We start from the raw sequence: 14,128 nt of genomic DNA on the forward strand, positions 1-14,128 counted from the left end.
CCTGATACTCTATGGTAAAACACCATCCGGTGGTGGGAGGAGGGAATTGCGCCAAACTGAGGCTCTCGAGTGAATCTATTTCCCAGAGGCCACAACCACAGTAGTGAAGACTCATCTCAAATTTACCCTTTAATTCCTCTTTTTTGCATTCCTCACCTCCCTCACCTTGTGTCTGTCTTGTGTGTGTCTGGGTGGAGGGTGGGATGGGGTTTGGGGATTAGGTAGTCTGGTAGTCCATTATCCTGTATTTTCTTTTTATTAATCTTTTCCTCCTTTTATCAATGAACAGTTTGTTAATGTTTTGCTTAAGTCTGTAACTCATTAGAGCAGTCAAGTGTTAAAGATGTTCAGAAAACATGGATTATTGGTTAATCCACTCATGATGGGACGCTGAGGTCTGTGGGGCTGGAACTGACCGTGCACTCGCCCAGCGTGACGTAACACCACTGATACTCCCTCTTCACCTCGGTCTGTAGCAATCCCTGTAGCAATGAACAATACCGGGCAGCACGGTAACATAGATATCATAGAATTTACAGTGCAGAAGGAGGCCATTCAGCTCATCGAGTCTGCACCGGCTCTTGGAAAGAGCACCCTACCCAAGGTCAACACCTCCACCTTATCCCCATAACCCAGTAACCCCACCCAACATTAAGGGCAATTTTGGAGACTAAGGGCAATTTATCATGGCCAATCCACCTAACCTGCACATCTTTGGACTGTGGGGGGAAACCGGAGCACCCGGAGGAAACCCACGCACACACAGGGAGGATGTGCAGACTCCACACAGACAGTGACCCAAGCTGGAATCGAACGAGGGACCCTGGAGCTGTGAAGCAATTGTCCACAAGGCTACCGCGCTGCCCATCCTGTGTGTAACATAGCGGTTAGCACAATTGCTTCACAGCTCCAGGGTCCCAGGTTTGATTCCCAACTTGGGTCACTGTCTGTGCGGAGTCTGCACGTTCTCCCCGTGTGGGCGTGGGTTTCCTCCGGGTGCTCCGGTTTCCTCCCACAGTCCAAAGATGTGCAGGTTAGGTGGATTGGCCATGCTAAATTGCCCTTAGTGTCCAAAATTGCCCTTAGTGTTGGGTGGGGTTACTGGGTTATGGGGATAGGGTGGAGGTGTGGGCTTAGGTAGGGTGCTCTTTCCAAGAGCCAGTGCAGACTCAATGGGCCAAATGGCCTCCTTCTGCACTGTAAATTCTATGATTCTATGATTCTAATAGAGGGATACAGACCCAGGAAGTGTAGAAGATTTTAGTTTAGACGGGCAGCATGTTGGCACAGGCTTGGAGGGCCGAAGGGCCTGTTCCTGTGCTGTACTTTTCTTTGTTCTTTGTTATCCCCATCTAATCCCACTGTCCGACCACCTCCTCATAGTTCTGTACCAATCACAAACTAATTCCAAAACACCACTGTACCAATCCTGAACAAATCCTACTGCCCCGTTCTCTCCCAATAGCCCTGTATCCACTTGCCTGGATGAGTGCAGCTCTAACAACATTCAAGAAGCTTAACACCATCCAGGACAATTGCTCTGTCATCCACAAACATTCAAACCCTCCACCACCGATGAAAACAGTGGCAGCCATGTTTACCATCTACAAGGTGCACTGCAGTAACTCAAATAAGGTTCCTGAGACAGCACCTTCCAAACGCACAATCATTACCATCTAGAAGGACAGGAGCAGCAGGTACCTGGGAACCCCACCTCCTGGAGGTTCCCCTCCAAGTTACTCACCACCCTGACTTGGAAATATATCGCCGCTCCTTCACTGTCGCTGGGGCAACATCCTGGATTTACCTCCCTAACAGCACAGTGGGTGTACCTATACCTCAAGGACTGCAGCAGTTCAGGAAGGCAACTCACCACCACCTTCTGAAGGGCAACTAGGGATTGGCAATAAATGCTGGCCTAAACAGCGATATCCACATCCCGTAAATTAATTTTTAAATATCAATCCCAAATTAATCCCACAGCGCCGCTCTCTCCCCATCGCCCTGTATCAATCCCAAACAAGTCTCACTGCCCCACTCCCTCCTGATAGCTCTGAATCAATCCCAACCTAATCCCATTGCGCTACTCCCTCCCCATAACCCTGTGTCAATCACAAAGTAATCTCACTGCCCCATTCCCTCCCCATAGCCCTGTGTAAATACACAATCTAATCCCATTGCCCCACTTTCTCCCCTTAGCCCTGTATCAATCCCAAACTAATCCCACTGCCCCACTCTCATCTCATAGCCCTGTCTCAATCCCCAGCTAATCACATTAGCCCAACACCTACGCATAGCCCTGTATCATTCCAAACTAATCCTGCTGTCCCCCCCTCTCCCCATAACCCTGTATCAATTCCAAACTAATCCTGCTGTCCCCCCCTCTCCCCATAACCCTGTATCAATTCCAAACTATTCCTGCTGTCCCCCCCTCTCCCCATAACCCTGTATCAATTCCAAACTAATCCTGCTGTCCCCCCCTCTCTTCATAACCCTGTATCAATCCCAAACTATTCCTGCTGTCCCCCCCTCTCCCCATAACCCTGTATCAATCTCAAACTAATCCTGCTGTCCCCCCCTCTCCCCATAACCCTGTATCAATTCCAAACTAATCCTGCTGTCCCCCCCTCTCCCCATAACCCTGTATCAATTCCAAACTAATCCTGCTGTCCCCCCCTCTCCCCATAACCCTGTATCAATTCCAAACTAATCCTGCTGTCCCCCCCTCTCCCCATAACCCTGTATCAATCTCAAACTAATCCGCTGCCGCCTCCTCTCCCATTAACCCTGTATCAATCCCAAATTAATCCTGCTGTCCCCCCTCTCCCATTAACCCTGTATCAATCCCAAACTAATCCTGCTGTCCCCCCTTTCCCCATAACCCTGTACCAATCCCAAACTAATCCTGCTGTCCCCCCTCTCCCCATAATCCTGTATCAATCCCAAACTAATCCTGCTGCCGCTCCCTCTCCTCATAACCCTGTATCAATCCCAAACTAATCCTGGGGCAGCAGGGTAGCATGGTGGTTAGCATAAATGCTTCACAGCTCCAGGGTCCCAGGTTCGATTCCCGGCTGGGTCACTGTCTGTGTGGAGTCTGCACCTCCTCCCCCTGTGTGCGTGGGTTTCCTCCGGGTGCTCCGGTTTCCTCCCACAGTCCAAAGATGTGCGGGTTAGGTGGATTGGCCATGCTAAATTGCCCGTAGTGTCCTAATAAAAGTAAGGTTAAGGGGGGGGGGGGTTGTTGGGTTACGGGTATAGGGTGGATACGTGGGTTTGAGTAGGGTGATCATGGCTCGGCACAACATTGAGGGCCGAAGGGCCTGTTCTGTGCTGTACTGTTCTATAATCCTGCTGTCCCCCCCTCTCCCCATAACCCTGTATCAATCCCAAACTAATCCTGCTGTCCCCCCTCTCCCCATAACCCTGTATCAATCTCAAACTAATCCGCTGCCGCCCCCTCTCCCCATAACCCTGTATCAATCCCAAACTAATCCTGCTGTCCCCCCTCTCCCATTAACCCTGTATCAATCCCAAACTAATCCTGCTGTCCCCCCTCTCCCATTAACCCTGTATGAATCCCAAGCTAATCCGCTGCCGCCCCCTCTCCCATTAACCCTGTATCAATCCCAAACTAATCCTGCTGTCCCCCCTCTCCCCATAACCCTGTATCAATCCCAAACTAATCCTGCTGTCCCCCCTCTCCCCATAACCCTGTATCAATCTCAAAATAATCCCATTGTCCCACCACCTCCTCATAGCTCTCAATCAATCCCAAATTAATCCCACAATGCCGCGCTCTCCCCCTAGCCCTGTATCAAACCCAAACAAATCCCACTGCCCCACTCTTGCCCCATAGATTGAATCAATCTCTCAATTAATGCCATTGCTGGGCTCTCTACCCATCCCGTTTAAAACCCAAACAATCCCACTCTCCCCAGTGCCCTGTGTCAATCCCAAACTAATCCCACTGCCCCACTCTCTCCCCATAGCCTTGTAAAAATCCCCACACTAGTGCTACTGCCCCACTATTTCCCCATAGACCTGTATGAGTCCACAAACTTAAACTCAGTTCCACTCTCTCCCCATAGCCCTCAATTCACAAACTAATCCCAAAGCCCTGCTCTCCACTCCTAGTCCTGCAACAATCAAAAACTAATCCCACTGCACCATGCTCTCTATATCATCCTGTATCAATCCCAAACTAATCCCACTGCACCATGCTCTCTATATCATCCTGCATCAATCCCAAACTAATCCCAGTGCACCATGCTCTCTATATCATCCTGCATCAATCCCAAACTAATCCCACTGCACCATGCTCTCTATATCATCCTGCATCAATCCCAAACTAATCCCACTACACCTTGCTCTCTATATCATCCTGCATCAATCCCAAACTAATCCCACTACACCTTGCTCTCTATATCATCCTGTATCAATCCCAAACTAATCCCACTGCACCATGCTCTCTATATCATCCTGCATCAATCCCAAACTAATCCCACTGCACCATGCTCTCTATGTCATCCTGCATCAATCCCAAACTAATCCCACTGCACCATGCTCTCTATATCATCCTGCATCAATCCAAACTAATCCCACTGCACCATGCTCTCTATATCATCCTGCATCAATCCCAAACTAATCCCACTGCACCATGCTCTCTATATCATCCTGCATCAATCCCAAACTAATCCCACTGCACCATGCTCTCTATATCATCCTGCATCAATCCCAAACTAATCCCACTGCACCATGCTCTCTATATCATCCTGCATCAGTCCCAAACTAATCCCACTGCACCATGCTCTCTATATCATCCTGCATCAATCCCAAACTAATCCCACTGCACCATGCTCTCTATATCATCCTGCATCAATCCCAAACTAATCCCACTGCACCATGCTCTCTATATCATCCTGCATCAATCCCAAACTAATCCCACTGCACCATGCTCTCTATATCATCCTGCATCAATCCCAAACTAATCCCACTGCACCATGCTCTCTATATCATCCTGCATCAATTCCAAACTAATCCCACTGCACCATGCTCTCTATATCATCCTGCATCAATCCCAAACTAATCCCACTGCACCATGCTCTCTATATCATCCTGCATCAATCCCAAACTAATCCCACTGCACCATGCTCTCTATATCATCCTGCATCAATCCCAAACTAATCCCACTGCACCATGCTCTCTATATCATCCTGCATCAATCCCAAACTAATCCCACTTTCACACTCTGTCCTCATAGCCCTGTATCAATCCCAAATTAATCACACTTCCCCGCTCTCTCCCCATACCCTGCATCAATCACAAACTAATCTCCCGGCCACGTTCTCTTGCTATAGACGTATCAATACCCAAACTAATCTCACTGCCCCACTCTCTCCCCATTGTCCTGAAATAATCCAAAATTAATCTCACTGCAACATGCTTTCCTCATGGTCCTTCATCAATCCCAAACTAATCCCACTGTCCCTCGCTCTCCCCATAGCCCTGTATCAATCTCAAACTAAACCCACTGCACACTCACTTTCCATAGCCCTGTATCAATCCAAAAGTAATCCAACCCTCCCACTCTCTGCCCATAGCCCCTCATCAATCCAGAAATAGCCTCACAGTGACACTCACTGTAGATAGCCCTGTATCAATCCCAAACTAGTCTCACAGCCCAGTCTCTCCCCATTGCTCTGTAAAATTCCCAAACTAATCCCACTGTCCCACTCTCTCCCCATAGCCCTGCATCAATGTCCAAATTAATCCCACAAAGCCCTGTCTCAATCCTGAACTAATCCCCCTGCCCAACTCTCTTCCTGTAGCCCTGTATCAATCCCAAACTAATCCTGTTGCCATGCTCCCTCCCCATAGCCCTGTACCAATGTCAAACTAATCCCACTGGACTAACTCTCCCCAGTGCCCTGTATCAATCCCAAACTATTTGCACTGCCCCACTCTCTCCACATCGCCCTGAATAAATCCCCAAACTCAAACCACTACCCCGCTTTCTCCCCAAAGACCTATACAAAACCCCAAACTAATCCGGCGGTGCCATTTTATCCCCATAGTCCTGTATCAATTCACAAACTAATCCCACTGCCCCACTCTCACCCCATAGATCTTTACCAATCCCAAACTAATCCTACTGCCCAACTCTCACCCCATACCCCTGCATCAATCCCATACCCACCTTACTGCTCTACTAGCACAGTGGTTAGTACTGTTGCTTCACAACGCCATGGACCCAGGATTGAATCCTGCTTGGGTCACTGGCTGTGCAGAGTCTGCACAGTCTCCCGGTGTCTGCATGGCTTTCCTCCGGTTTCCTCCCACAAGTACCGAAAGACGTACTGTTAGGTGAATTGGACATTCTAAATTCTCCCTATGTGTACCCGAACAAGTGCTGGAATGTGGCGACTAGGGGATTTTCACAGTAACTTCAATGCAGTCTCAATGTAAGCCTACTTGTGACAATGATAAAGATTATTATATTACTCTCGCCCCATAGATCTGTATCAATCCCAAAATAATCCCAATGCATCGTGCTCTCCCCATGGTCCTGTGTCACGACACCCTGGGCGAACGTGCAGTCAATTCCAGCCCCCCTGGGCCTGGCGTTGCAACATAAATTGAATTAACAAATAATTTTTATTGACCTATCAGCACAGTGGAGCAGCACAGTGGTTAGCACATTTGCTTCACAGCTCCATGGTCTCAGGTTTGAATCCGGGCTTGGGTCACAGTCTGTGCGGAGTCTGCACGTTCTCCCCGTGTCTGCGTGGGTTTTTCCGGGTGCTCCGGTTTCCTCCCACAGTCCAAAGATGTGCAGATTAGGTGGATTGGCCATGATAAATTGCCCCGGTGTCCAAAAAGATGAGGTGGGGTTACTGGGTTACGGGGATCGGGTGGAGGCGTAAGGTGCTCTTTCCAAGAGCCAGTACAGACTCGATGGGCCGAATGGCCTCCTTCTGCATTGTAAATTCTGTGATTCTATTGACATTTTGGCATGAGGCTGCTGCAATGGGAAGCAGGCAGGAGGTTCAAAAGTAAAAACATTAACAAACTATTTATTAATAACAAGAGGAAAAGCTGAATATATTGAGGACGAACAGAACAATGATCCAACAAATCTACCTAATCCCAGAACCCACCGACCTGCCCCCAGACCCACACAAGACAGACACACACAACGGGAATGGAGGGGAAAGGTTTAAACTGAAAAGGGGATTAATAGTTATGAGATTGTTCTTTGCTGCTGACGTAGCTCTTTGTAGCCAGTGATCTCCTAACCATGTATCGAATCTGAAACTGCCGGTTGTAGAAAGCTCTCTAAATCAGCAGGCAGAGAGAGAGAAAGATTCAAAGCTGCCTGGTGCCTGGATCTCTTCCCAGCCCACCCAAAACAATAGGACACTCTTCACAAGATCCTCGTTCCTACTGGAACTTTCTGCTCGGTCCCTCCACAAGCCCCAATAGGAAATTGTACATTTCCGATTGGCTGCTTGCCAAGTCTATCAAATCATCATCACCAATTCTACCACAAAACCTAAAGGAGATGTCTCAGCGTAATCCATCACAATAGGGGTTCCAATTCTGCCTTAAATCTGTAGTTTATACAGAAATCCCAGATGGAGTAGCAACGGTGTAGCAGCTTAACCAGAAGACAGGCAGCAGGGAGGGGGGTTTACGACAGTACCTTAACATACCTCACCGCTAAAAGAATGAAAGATCAGGATTTGGATGTTTCATTACGAGGTATGGAAGACACATGACACCCACACATACATGTCTAAACTAGCCCCCAATACAATCCCCCGGCAGTTGTCCAGAAACGTCCGGGGTGGTCAGCACCGATACACTGTCCAACATGCCCATCGACTGCCCAGACTCTCCTTGGTGTCTGAGCACCATAACAGGGCTGCTATCCCTGTAACATGTCCAACATGCATTGCTCCTAACTTTTCAGCTGAGCCAGTCTTTGTGGCTGTAGTCGAGATGGAGGTGGCTTTGGTGGTTCAAAGGGTTGGAGGTCCACAACAGGGGTAGTGGACAGACTGCTTCCTGGTGCTTTGTTACACCTTCATCTACATTCCTGTTGCACCTGCTCTAGACCTGTCTCTTGCTGTCCCTCAGGTAACACGAACAAGCCTCCCTGATTGTCTGGTGAACCTCTGCACAAACCTGGAGGGTTTCCTACAAGACCGTGAGTAGAGTTGTCAATGCTGAATGAAGTAGTGGGTTCACCCGTAACCAATAGACTTTTATCAACCCCATCAGCCCTACATTCCCCCTTGGCCTTCACTGAGCCACCTTCAGCAACAGGAGCTGCTGAGGGGTCGGACCTCTCAAAGTTAATTGGCTCAACAGGCACTATTCCCGAGGTGGAAACTTTTACCTCCCCATCGGAGTTTTCATAACCATCACCCGTGCCCCTACTTTCAGAACCAGAGTATGGAACGTCACTGACTCTCCAACCAGTGTGGGCTTCCTGGCCTCCTGCAGAACCACTACAGGATTCAACAACCACCTTTCCCTTAACGCCCAAAAAGAAGTTCTTCACCTTCCTGGCTATCAACCTCTGCAACCTCGAAGAGACGCTGTAAACCTTCAAAAGTATGTGGGCCGACCAGCCGCTCATTTGCTTTCATTCGCCAGTGCTTACTGTGCTCGTCCTGACTAACTGACGCCGTGCAGTCAGGTAATCTTTCCTTCGGGGCTAGCCTGCTCTGGGAACTTCCTCCACCTGAAGAAAGAGGCAATGGACCTCTCTCAAGAAGCGGTAACAAACTGTGGAAAAAGGCTTTGCAGACTTCAAACGATTTCACAGGCTGATGGAATAACATAAGCAAAAGGCCATCTCCAGGCCACCCCAGAATCAATAGAACTGTCCTGTTAATCACACTTGTTTACCAGACACAGTGGCACCTAACTGAATGGAAAGCATTCAACACCTTAAGCATGGCCACTGAATGCCCATCCTAAAATTAATGTGGCAGCCCCTGATTGGACTTGATTGAATAGGCTGATTGAGCCCTGATCAATTGATTGACAAATGACCCAGAGACCGCCCACCAAAAGAGTCACGGAATTCAAACAGCATGAAAGTTACTGCACAGATCCATTCTTTCTCTTGAACAGCAGTAACTAACAACAGTGATTTCCACCAGCCGACGAAGGATTCCATCTACGCTCCCAACAGAAGGAAGACCAGAGCCAGAAGAGAACCAGACTGATAACCAACTAACAGAGGACGTCAAGACCGGAACTACTGATAACAGGCCTGTATCTGCCTAGCACATGTCGGTCACTGCCAAGTTAAGTTACGACCTTGGAACTATTGGTGTATAGTGTAACCTATAATTGGGAGTGTGTGATTGCATCACCATAACCATTGTGTGTGCGTGAATAAATATTGTTCTGTTTTATAAACTGAGTCTCATAGACATTTGTCCACCATATACGGATTAAGACACACTGTGGTTTAGAAAGGGCGACACCTCCTCCTGGACAAGCTCTGGAAGAATTGTTCGTCCAAGTTGAATTGGTGCGGAGTCTACTCGGGAACAACTGTCTATCATCGCATCACAGTCAGATCTGAAATCAAAGTCAAGACTATCGTCTGACTCTTCCTCCCTACTATCACTCTGATGCTCCCGTTTCCTCCCACAAGTCCCAAAAGACATGCCTTTAAATAATTTGGACATTCTGGATTCTCCCGATACAGGCGAGAATGTGGCGACGAGGGGCTTTTCACAGTAACTTAATTGCAGTGTTAATGTAAGCCTACTTGTGACAATAAAGATTATTATTATTCACCATCACTTTGTAACCAGGGTCTAGGTTGAAGTCAAAACCTTCGTCAGACTCCTCCTCCTCACCAATATTCTTGCTACAGCTGTTCACCAGCACCTCATAATCAGAACCAAAGTCAAAGTCAAGACTCTTGTCTAATTCCTCAGCCATACGGTCATCATCAGTCTGAAATGCTTGGGATCTGGTTCACTACCATGGTCACTTGGAATATGCTCAATAACCGTCAACATCTTTTTCTCTAAGTCCTCTACAGCCCAATGAGTCATCCTAGCTCCCACATGCCCTTCAAAGGCTAACTGCAATTCTTCCTTCGGACTCTCTGTAACCATGGGTGAAGCTACAAACTTCACTCCTGTTCAATCATTTCCCAAAACTAAGTCCACTCCTTCCACTGGGAATTCTTTAACTACTCCAACAACTATCGGACCTGACAATAAATCACACTCTGACTGCACTTTCTACAATGGAACTGAGATACAACTTCCACCCATCCCAGTCACAAATACCTCAGCTTTCACTGAGCTCTCTGGAGGAAATATTAAATCCTTCTCCAGCACAAGTGTTTGGGTAGCCCCTGTCTCTTAACATCGTGAAGGGTTTGGCTACCTCTGTCAAGGAAAATGTGGTGACTCTTTCTCTACACTGCTCCCACAGCAGTGTTTACCTTAAGTCTCCTAAGTCCAGTTAACGCTACCATCTGCACTGGAGCATTCTCCACTTTCTCTCCTTTCTCAGAATCCTCCTGCCAAACCCCCACTAGGGCCATGGGCTTTCCCTGCAACTTCTAGCATGCTGACCAAACTTGTCCCACCTTGCTACAATGGTAACACCCAGGCTTCCAAGTCTCACTTCCAGTACCTTCATTCCTGGTCTGAGGCGGAGATCTCGGAGCCTTCCCAGCGATCCATTCTTTACCTTGGCTACCCGCCGCCCTCTCACTATCCCACTTCCTATCCTTTTGAAAATTATGGGAGTGATGGGACAAAGGTAATCAACAGCCATAATTGCTGCTGCCTAGCAGTTTGTGACCTCTGGTCTTCAACATGGATTCTTATGATTGAAAGTAAAGAATTCTTAAATGTCTCTCAGAGAATAACCTCTCTGAGTCTCAGAAGTAGTCGCAACTCCCAATGCTCGTACCCACCTGTTACAATTGTTCTGTTTAACCCTCTCAAATACTGCATAAGTCTGTCCCGGCAATCTCTTCAAATTCTGAAATTTTTGCCGATATGCTTTGAGAACCAATTCATATTAATCCAAAATGGCCTTTTTTACCGTGTCATAATCCCTAGACTCCAGTTGTGACATAAACATCCTGTGCCTCCCCTGTCAACTTACTCTGCAAGGGTAATGTCCACTTCTCTTTTGGCCACTCCAATTGGGTCGCTATTTTCTCTGCAAATTCTGGGAATCTGTATAAATCTAAACATATCACAACAACGTTCTGTTCAAGGACTTGGCTCTCCTCTACGTTCTGGCAGCTTTCCACACTGTGCCAGTACCACAAGCTGGAATTCTCTCTTTCCTCTCTCCTCATTTCCACTTCCATTTCTTTCTGCTTCATTTCCATTTTTAGAAATTCCCTTTCATGCTCTAATTGTAACTGGGTTCTCTCCAGCTCTGTTTCCCCTCTTGACGGAGACTCTGATGCTACACGACAAAGTCGGCTTCCCTGTGCTCCTGGCATCAGTGTCAAATTTAAATGCTTAGAAATCGCATCAACTATCTCCACCTTTGTAACTCTAGCTGGTACCTCCATTTAGCTGGTACCTCCATTTGTAATTCACCTGCCAACTCGACAAGCTTGTTCTTATGAAACTCAATTAAGTAAACCAGTGATAAGTGTCAAACCTGGAGAAAATGATTAGCAGTTTCCATCATCATCCTGTTAGTGGTAAACCACTGTTGCACCTCTATTAGGTGATGTATGGTAGGACCTGTACTACAGGTACGTTGGTAGTCCCTACCTTCTGGCTCCGCCCAGTAGGCGGAGTATAGATGTGTGTGTCCTCCATGCTGCAGCCATTTCGCCAGCTGCTGTGGGAGGCCACACATCTTAGAGCAATAAAGCCTCAGTTGTATCCAACTCAAGTCTTTGTGTAATTGATCGTGCATCACAGTTATCTAATTACAAACCTGGGGCTGAATTCTCCGCCAGCGGGATGCTCCGTTTTGCCGGCAGATCAGGAATTTCCCGACGGCGTGGGGCTGCCCCACAATGGGAAATCCCATTGACCAACCGGCAAAACGGAGAATCCCAACGGCATGCTGAAGCAGAAATCTGGCGTGGCTGGACGGAAAAACCCGCCCCTGGTGTCCCTGTATAATTTACTCGGTACTCAAATTTGCCATCTAAAGTTTCAAATCCTGGACCTGAGCCCCAATTTATGTCACCACACCCTGGGTGAGCGCGCGGTCAACTGAAGCCCCTCTCGACCCAGGGTCGCAACACAACATAATTAGCAAATAATTCTTATTAATCTATCAAGGTTTTGGCCCGAGACTGCTGCAATGAGATGCAGACATCAGACTTATAAGTTAAAAACATTAACAAACTATTTATTATTAACAAGAGGAAAAGATGAATATATGAACAACAGAATAATCTACCTAATCCCAAAACCCACCCTCCACCCAGACCCACACAAGACAGACACACACAACGGGAATGGAGGGGAAAGGTTTAAAATGGAAAAGGGATTAATAGTTATGAAATTGTTCTTTGCTGCTGACCTAACTCTTTGTAGCCAGCAATCTCCCAATCTGAATCTGAATCTAAACTGAAACTGCCGGTTGTAGAAAGCTCTCTAAATCAGCAGGCAGAGAGAGAGAGAGATTCAAAGCTGCCTGGTGCCTGGATCTCTTCCCAGTCCACCCAAAACAATACCGCACTCTTCACAAGATCCTCGTTCCTACTGGAACTTTCTATCTAGCCCCACCAATCACAGGGCCCATAGGAAAATGTACATTCTGATTGGCTGCTTGTCAAGTCTTCAAATCATCATCACCGGTTCAACCACAGAACCTACAGGGGATGTCCCAGCTTAATCCATCACAATAGGGGTTCCAACTAAGCTAAAAATCTATAGTTTAAACAGAAATCCCAGATGGTGTGGCAACATTGTCGCACCTTAAAGGGAAGACAGGCAGCAGGGAGGGGATAAAAAGGAAAATACAGAGCTGACAAAAAGGATCTTACAACAGTATCTTAACATCTGTATCAATCCAAAACTAACCCCACTTTCCCAATCTCTCCCCATAGCCCTGCATCAATCCCCAAACTAATCCCTCTCTTGCCCGTTCTCTCACCTCGCTGTGCTCCCATCCACCCATTTCCATTTCCTTTCCTCAGCGGCATCCGTTAGTCCAATCCAATAATTTTCTTTCTTGTCCTTGATGAATCCGAAGATAGAATTCTGCAGCAGAAATAAAAATGCAATTTGAGCAGTTTTTCTTACAGCCTCAATTCACACACACAGCTCTGCATCTTTGTATTCACACTGTTCCTGTCCCTGTGTCATACCTGTCCTGGGAGTGTTTGATGGGGACAGTTTAGAGGAAGCTTTACGCTGTATCTAACCCCGTGCTGTCCCTGTCCTGGGAGTGTTTGATGGGGACAGTGTAGAGGGAGCTTTGCTCAATATCTAACCCCGTGCTGTACCTGTCCTGGGAGTGTTTGATGAGACAGTGTGGAGGGACTTTACTCTGTACCTATAATAATAATAATCTTTATTAGTGTCACAAGTAGGCTTACATTAACATTGCAATGATGTTACTGTGAAAATCCCCCAGTTGCCACACTACGGCGCCTGTTCGGGTACAATGAGGGAGAATTCAGAATGTCCAATTCATCTAACAAACACGTCTTTCGGGACTTGTGGGAGGAAATTGGAGCACCCAAAGGAAACCCACGCAGACACGGAGAGAATGCGCAGACTCCACATCGACAGTGACCCAAGTTGGGAATCGAATGCGGGTCCTGGTGCTGTGAGGCAGCAGTGCTGACCACTGTGCTACTGTGTCGTCCCAAACCCCATGCTGTATCTGTCCCAAGAGTGTTTGATGGGGACAGTGCCGTGGGAGCTTTACTCTGTATCTAACCCCGTGCTGTCCCTGTCCTGGGAGTGTTTGATGGGGACAGTGTAGATGGAGCTTTACTCTGTACCTAACCCCGTGCTGTACCTGTCCTGGGAATGTTTGATGGGGACAGTGTAGAGGGATCTTTACTCTGTATCTAACCCCGTGCTGTACCTGTCCTGGGAGTGTTTGATGGGGACAGTGTAGAGGGAGCTTTACTCTGTATCTA

General features: G+C 47.6%; 1 protein-coding gene across 1 annotated transcript in view; it reads right to left on the reverse strand.

The window, feature by feature from the left end:
* The window catches only part of LOC119951031 (asialoglycoprotein receptor 1-like), a 125,214-nt gene that overhangs the window by 18,343 nt on the left and 92,743 nt on the right, over nucleotides 1-14,128 (reverse strand). The window contains exon 10 of the mRNA XM_038774065.1: nucleotides 13,132-13,238. Within this exon, the coding sequence (XP_038629993.1) occupies nucleotides 13,132-13,238 (107 nt within the window). The remainder of the gene's footprint in view (nucleotides 1-13,131; nucleotides 13,239-14,128) is intronic.

This window comes from Scyliorhinus canicula, chromosome 16 (assembly GCF_902713615.1).
Source record: "Scyliorhinus canicula chromosome 16, sScyCan1.1, whole genome shotgun sequence".
Taxonomy (NCBI): Eukaryota; Metazoa; Chordata; class Chondrichthyes; order Carcharhiniformes; family Scyliorhinidae; genus Scyliorhinus; species Scyliorhinus canicula.